The sequence below is a fragment of the Clytia hemisphaerica genome, unplaced genomic scaffold (genome assembly GCF_902728285.1).
Source record: "Clytia hemisphaerica strain Z4C2 unplaced genomic scaffold, Clytia hemisphaerica genome assembly, whole genome shotgun sequence".
NCBI classification, from domain to species: Eukaryota; Metazoa; Cnidaria; class Hydrozoa; order Leptothecata; family Clytiidae; genus Clytia; species Clytia hemisphaerica.
The window spans coordinates 108580-115613 of record NW_027104075.1 but is presented as its reverse complement, the minus strand read 5'-3'; the positions used below and the strand labels follow the sequence as shown (position 1 = coordinate 115613).

Below are 7034 nucleotides of genomic sequence, written 5' to 3'. Positions count from 1 at the left end.
CAATGTTAAATGAAGACCAGATGGATCTGTTGTTGTGTAACTTGGCGATATAATTCATTAAATTCTAGAAACCATTTTTCATAACTTTCTGCAGTCCGCTTTCTGCAAGTCTGATAAGAGATACCCTTGTGTTCAGAGATGCCTTTAAGATGGTTTTTTATCAGAGCCATCTGGAAAATGGTTGAAAGCCATTCTTAAACAATCCATTGTGCTTTAAATAAAGCCATCCAGAAACTAGTTGGTTGCTAATTCAATAACCATCCAATTATTGCTTTTGAATTGCTTTTCTAGATTGCTTTTTGATTGCTTTCCAAGATAGCTTTTGAATAGTGATTACAGATACTGTTTTGATGCTTTTACGGATACTTTCTGGATGAAAAGATCAAAATTGATGGAATGGTATTAGAAAGCCATCTGGAAAGCAATCCAAAAGCAATAATTGGATAGCTTTCAAATTATTCATTGGATGCTTTTTGAATGGTCTCATGTCTGCCTTTCAGATGGTTTTATGGATGTTATTTAGAAAGCTTTTCAGGTGAGCTTTTAAATAGCTTTTGAATAGCTATTGAATAGCTTTTGAATTCAATTTATTCTTCTGCAATATACGATTCGACTAATGATACTTAGAAAGATTATGCAATACAATTTGAGACCAGGACGAGAGACTTCTAATAACAGAGCCAACTTAACCCAAGTTTCCCTGTATGCTCATAGTGTAGAAGGTGCAGAAGGAGTTCTGATCTTGAAAAAGGTCAATCCCCAATAGAAGCTTTCTGTTAAAAATCACTGACTGGTTTAAGTTCCTACCTAATTTAGTTCTTAAAGATATTGACTGTATATCGACTACTCTCGGGTACCTAATAGCCGTCCATTTTTATTCCAACGCCCCCCGCTTATTAAGTTTTGAGATTTTTTCCAACCCCCCGCTTATTCCAACCCCTCGGCTATTAGGTACCCGAGAGTATGTTAAATTTCATTTTCCCACCAGTTTTGCCTATTATCACTTGAATAACCAGAAGAGAAAAACTTACCGATGTGGAAAAACGTGACTCTTCATTGACTTGATACAGGAGTCAGCAACAGATCACCATTACAACCAGTACCAGACTACACTTTTAACATTTTCAATTAATTTTATACTAATACTTTTTGTTTTATTGTCTAGAAATAGAATAATAAATGTTAAGGGGTAAAAGATCTTAAGAGTAAATTTGTTCAATGTTTGTAATTACAAACTTATGCCTTTCCCTCTAAAGAATAGAGTTTTGAGTATAGAAAAAAAAATTTTATACCTCTTTGTGCTCAAGCAGATTACCTCAAACATTGTGCTATTAATTTTTGCTCGTTAGGCTGCATTAGGCAAACATGAGTCTTTCACTTTTGTAAGATAAAACTTGCAGAGCTGAACATTAGGGCATGATTTCAGTGCTTAAATTTCATACTATAGGAACTGTACTGTATAAGTAATAAAAAATGAGACAAGTTAGTCTTATTTGTCAATTTTTTTTTACAAAACTGAAATCAGAAAATTTACATAAGTTTGAAGGTGAAATTAAAATTAAAATAATCTATGATAAATGTTAAAGCAATATCTACAGCAAAAGAAATCAGAATTTTGCTCTATCTCTCAAATCCTTTCACAACTGTTCACAATCACTTTTTTCATAAAGATGGTAAAAAAGTTTAAATTTACCCATTGGAAATGATTCAAATGTTATTAAATCAACAAAACTGTGCGTTATCAAAAATATTACCATGAGATACATTAAAGGAAGAAATTTTGGTGGGAAGAAAATTTGGTGGATTTGGCTGTTTTTGCTGAATTAGGTTCCCTTTTTCAACTATCCACCTAATTGAGTTCTCATATTTCGTTTGATTTTCACTATTTAGGCCCTAAATGAGCGTATTTTCAACATTTTCACACTGATTTTGAACCTTCATACTCAGTCTGCCAAATTAAATTGCCGCCAAAATTAATTTCAGTAACTTCGCCAAATTAAATTCCCTCTGAAAAAACTTTTTCAGCCATCCGCCAAATTAAATTCCCACCAAAATTTCTTCCTTCAATGTATCCAATACAAGATTCCCAAAAAATCACATCCTACCATCCTCTTTCTTATCAGGCCAGACCAGGTTAGGGTTGCCTGCATAACGGCAAGCCGAATAAAATGTTCTCCTGATGTATTGATTACAGGAACTATTGTCTGGCTTAACCAGATTAATGATATACTTCCCCCCCTTTTTATCCGTCTTGATCTCCTTATCCTCTTCTTCCTCTACTTCAACCTCTCCTTCGCCATTACTTCTCTTTTTCTTCTTTAGGTAGACCTTCTTGGGTCTAAGTTTATTGCTGATAACAAATGCTAGAAAAATGTAAGTCAAATATCTTAAAATCCTTTACTGTATCAGTATAATTATACTTATTCCACGATAGAATTGTAAGCCATTTCACTGTATGGAAAAAAAAAACTTTTCAAAAACATCAATCTTATATTTTTTCAAAAGGAAAACAAATTTTACCTCTTATAGCTACCAGAATGTTTTCTGGCAATGGCTTCAGTCCATTTTTCTTGATTCGTTTTGACCCTTCCTTTGGTTCAAGGAGGGAGGCACCTGCCAGTCTTTGTAGTGAAAATAGTCTGAAATATATACAAAAAACCTGAAGTAACTATTTCAAACATGTGTGATGGATTAAAGGATCCCCCAATATATCAAATCTTGCATTGAAATACCTCAGATATGCTTTTTGATGCCAAATGCCAAAAATACCACTTATTATATTTAGAAATTCTTGATTGCTTTCTTTTTTTGTATATCTTGGGGTCATTTTGAGGCCCAAGCTCATTAAAAAATTTTGATCATAAAGAAAAGTTTGAAAATTCATTGGGAATGATGGATATTTTTCTCTCTGAATTTTTTTCTAGACTCAAACTGATTGACTAACCGTCGCAATAGATATGGGATGACATCCCCAGCAAGTGGCATTAAATGTGCCTTTGTCATTGTTTCCGTGTTAACAAAGACCTTGGTACTTCGGACCAATTCATGTTTGTCTTCTCCCTGAGAAAAAGAATAAGACAATTATAATAAAAATGTAACAAGAATGGTTGTAAGCTCCAATTTGAGAGCACCAAGTAAGAGTTGTATATGAAAATGATGAAAGAACGGCAAACAAGTAAAAACAAGAAAGAACGAGAAAAATGAAGAAAAACAACTATAAGAGATCGGCACTTCCATATTTTCAGAATTTTAATCATAACCTCAAAACCTTAAAATAGGATTTGCACAGAAAAAATATTAAAAAGCAACACTAACATTCTCTGTCACAGACTCGTCAAAATCATCTGGCACCTCAGTCGATTCGTTTGTTTCGTTTGGTGGCGGTCTTGATTGTAATTCACGGATAATATTCTGTAAATCAAGATAAAAGGTATAGCATCTAGGAAAATAGAGAGAGAAAGAGAGAAAGTTAAAGTATCCCCTTATCATATCTCTATCTGCTTTGTGAAAAATGTTCAAACGACTATTCTTCTGAATATATTATTTCTTAAATTCTGATTTTTCTTTATTAAAGGTTTACAGAGAAGACTCCTAGCATCATAAACTTTTGAATTTTAGACTTTTATTCTCAAATATAAACTTTATCACCTAAACTTTATTCTAGCAAACATACATTTTGTGCCTCAATGCTTTTTGTCATGTCTTCAATCTTTCTGTGTACTAAAGAGAAAGCGACAACATAATCAAATAGTAAAACATTTTTAAAATTTTAAATTTCTAATTGCACTGATATCTTAAGAAAAACTAATTTTTGCTGTAAAAATAGTAAACTACTTTCAAGTTTCCATCAACAAGAATTAACTTTCAATTATACCCACACTTTTTTCAGTTTTCAATTGTCTCTCTGCCTCTCTAATTTCCTAATCATGGGAAAAACTTTTAAAACGAAATATGACAAGACTTACAGATTATATTCTCTTGCCTTGTAATTTCTAAACCATTGCGCACTTTAAAATGATAGATAAAAATGAAAATAGTAAAAATGTCTACTGATCATTTTATAATTAAACTAAAAATAAGGGTTCTCTGTTTAGTACACACAAATATTTGAGCCCCTATCCTGCTTGTATATAGAAAACATTAGAATTAATGTCATTTTTACATTAGATGTATATGCTTTTGCTGACCCTCTCTCCCCTTCAATGCATATATTATCTGGATGGCCCCATTATAACCATTTGTAGTTGATGCGACAAAAAAAAATATATGATAATTACATGATCTCATTTCTTCTTCATATTTCAGGATTTTAACCTCTTTTAAGGTGCAATCCCCACAGGTGTCAGAAAGCATACTTTGGAATCCAGATTGAAAGTGGCGCATGGCCAAGGGACTACCTAAAAAAGATGAATCTATATATCACACACTGTAACTAACTTTTTACTACTTTTTTTGTCCATACAGTACCTACGTCTTTTTTAATCAAGTAGTTTTGACAATTCCATATAAATACATTTGGAAAACATTATTTTTGCAAAAATTGAAAATACATTACCTCCAGGGACATACATTGGAATAGTGGCATTTTTGGTAGGTGTAGCAATGGGTCCTGTCACTTGGCTGAAAAAAGAAGAAAATGTAGCGCATAATTTTCTCACGATGGCGCAATGGGTGATTCCAAGTGCAAAAATGCAGAGTTTCTGGCTGATCAGTCTACATTTGTATATTTATTTTACCTTATTGCCTTGAGTTTTCTTGAGTTTGCATATCAAGTCGTAATTTCAGATCTTCTTTCTTTTCTCTTTCTGCTTTAATTCAGCTTCTAGACGTAAAGCTGAAAAAGAGTGAATTTTTGGTGAAATGCGGATTTCCCTGTCGAGATTTTCAATAATAACAATATTAACAACAATAAGATGAAAAATGAAAAATCACAATTTTTGCGTATATTTCAAAGCTCTCTCATGGGGCACAAATTCACTTCATGTTGATCATGTAGCATTCAAAATTCCTGAACTATTTTTTTTGCAGTGAAGAGACATAGTTTTTCGTAGAGTTTTTTCATTAGGGATGTATAACTTTTTGCCTGAAGTTCTATTGAAATTAGAAAAAAATCGCAACCCCAAGCTAACCTTCTTCATTTTTGTCATCCTTTTCAGTTAACTTCTTTTCTTGAGCTGTGAAACAAGAATTATTTATTGGAGTGGATAATATTCCAGTATGAATTTATTTTTAACCGTTATGGAGATTTTTAGAAATTTATGGAAAATTTGACCTTTTCACAATATTCCTCACAAGTTGACTTCTAAAAGAAAATCAGGCCTAGATTTTGAGACAATGATAACATAAAAAATAAAAAAAGCTCTCCCTAGAGACAGGAGGTTGTATATTGTTCTTATAGAAAAAAAAGTTTTTCATTTTAGTTTACAGCTTATGATGGACTGATTACTTACACCCAAATCTCATAAATAATTACACATCAGATCAAACAAACCTTTCTTAGACTTTGTTGTTTTTGGACTTGACTTATTCGGTTTCTTGGATGAAATGCTCATCACCGAATCATTCTCTATGGGAGGAAAACATAATTCAATTACAAAATTAACTGAAGGCTCAAGCAAGAAAACAATGATAAAAAAACGCAATGGCTGTAATTTTTACCCGAATCAAAAGTCATCCTGGACAACTGTCAAAAATGTCAATTGTCAAAAAAATGCATCTATTTTGCCAAAATCAATTCTTGCTCTTTCTTTTTTTTCATTTTAGTCTGCATTTCTTCTAGAAATAATTTTTTCCTCCTTTTTCAGCTAAAATATTCAACAAAAGTGGGTGGTTTCCCAAAAACACTTCTCGTCCAACTTAAAAATCTATAATAAATCACCCAAATTTCTTCTCATAAGGTAACTTTTTGGCTGACATCATATTGAAATTAGAAAAAAAATCCATCCCAAACTAACCTTCCTCATTTTCATCATCTTTTTCAGTTACCTTTTCTGGATCTGTGAAACAAGAATTATTTATTGGAAAGGATAGATTTTCCAGTGTAGATTATTTTTCAATAGAGATTTTTCTGGAAAAATTTGACCTTTTAACAATAGTCCTCACCAGAATTGATATCTCTATTGTTAAGTACAAGGAAATCAAGGCAAGATTTTGAATGTAAAAAATGAAGAAAAAAGCTCACACCCTAAAGCCAAGAGGTTATATTTAGACCCAAATGTCATAAACAAATTTACATCAGATCAGACAAACCTTTCTTAGATTTTTTTGTTTTTGACTTTTTGATTTGATGGAATGGTCATCACTGAATCACTCTCTGGAAGAAAAACATAGTTCAATTACAAAATAAATTTTGAATTTAACCAGAAAACTGGGGCTAAATTATATGCTAACCTCAAACATGATGGAACTCCACTATGGAGCACTTTTAAATTTTGCAAATTTCTTTGTTGTGGTGACATGTCTTTTAAGGGCATCAATGAGTATTATATAAAAATGCTATGTGAAATCTGCAACTATATATGAGTAGACAGTTCTTGTCATCACAAACACTGGTTAAGGTTTTGCTTGCGCATTTGTGTTGTCTGTACTCAGACCCAATTTTGCCCCGTATCGCATATTAACTTTATCCCCAAAACTTTTCAAGCTAGTAAAACAACGATTAAATAGTTTACAAATGGCTGTAATTTTTGCCAATAATCAAAATCTGCAAAATTTAGTTCTGCAAAAAATCTCAAATCTAGTACACTGCAATATATGGAAACTGAGCGCTTCTTTAGGACAAGCTGTATGGATATGAAATGAAAAAAAAGTTTGATTACTTCTTTTGTTGCCACTGCGTACATTCAATATGGTGCACATATAAAATTTCCCTTCATATAAGGCAAAACCATTAAGCCCTGATTCAAGTTCATCAGCAGGAACTAGACGACCATCTGGAATTTCCTGAGAATAAAATAAAAGATTAATGTTATGATAGTTTACAGATTAGCTTTAAAAGCAGACCCAATCAATCAAACTTGTCTTACCAATCAATG

The 7034-nt window shown here is 32.2% G+C and overlaps 1 protein-coding gene and 1 long non-coding RNA gene across 3 annotated transcripts; both read right to left on the bottom strand.

Moving 5' to 3' along the window:
- Nucleotides 1–1483: 1483 nt before the first annotated feature.
- LOC136812524 (uncharacterized) lies at nt 1484–4754 on the bottom strand. Of its 2 annotated transcripts, XM_067069051.1 has the most exons (6): nt 4737–4754; nt 4556–4620; nt 3316–3411; nt 2945–3060; nt 2521–2639; nt 1484–2363 (listed from the first exon to the last, which is right to left on the bottom strand). In XM_067069051.1, exons 2-6 carry the CDS (start codon nt 4583–4585, stop codon nt 2095–2097), a joined length of 630 nt encoding a protein of 209 aa, XP_066925152.1. In that variant the 5' UTR covers nt 4586–4620; nt 4737–4754; the 3' UTR covers nt 1484–2094. The 2 variants fall into 2 exon arrangements, with proteins under 2 accessions (XP_066925152.1, XP_066925153.1); XM_067069052.1 differs by lacking the exons at nt 4556–4620; nt 4737–4754 and adding an exon at nt 3674–3748.
- Nucleotides 4755–4802: 48 nt separating this feature from the next.
- Nucleotides 4803–5977, bottom strand: LOC136812515 (uncharacterized). The gene is made up of 4 exons (XR_010847361.1): nt 5955–5977; nt 5492–5566; nt 5130–5174; nt 4803–4834 (listed from the first exon to the last, which is right to left on the bottom strand). It is a non-coding gene; the product is annotated as an uncharacterized lncRNA (long non-coding RNA).
- Between the last annotated feature and the right edge of the window lie 1057 nt (nt 5978–7034).

What these genes read in the sequence shown, in the direction of transcription:
- LOC136812524 (XM_067069051.1), bottom strand. Translation starts at nt 4,585, where the DNA reads ATGCCACTATTCCAATGTATGTCCCTGGAG. An exon ending in TCCAATGTATGTCCCTGGAG is followed by an intron (nt 3,412 to 4,555) that starts GTAATGTATTTT and finishes CTTGATTTACAG; the next exon opens with AATATTATCCGTGAATTACA. An exon ending in ACGAGTCTGTGACAGAGAAT is followed by an intron (nt 3,061 to 3,315) that starts GTTAGTGTTGCT and finishes TCTTTTTCTCAG; the next exon opens with GGAGAAGACAAACATGAATT.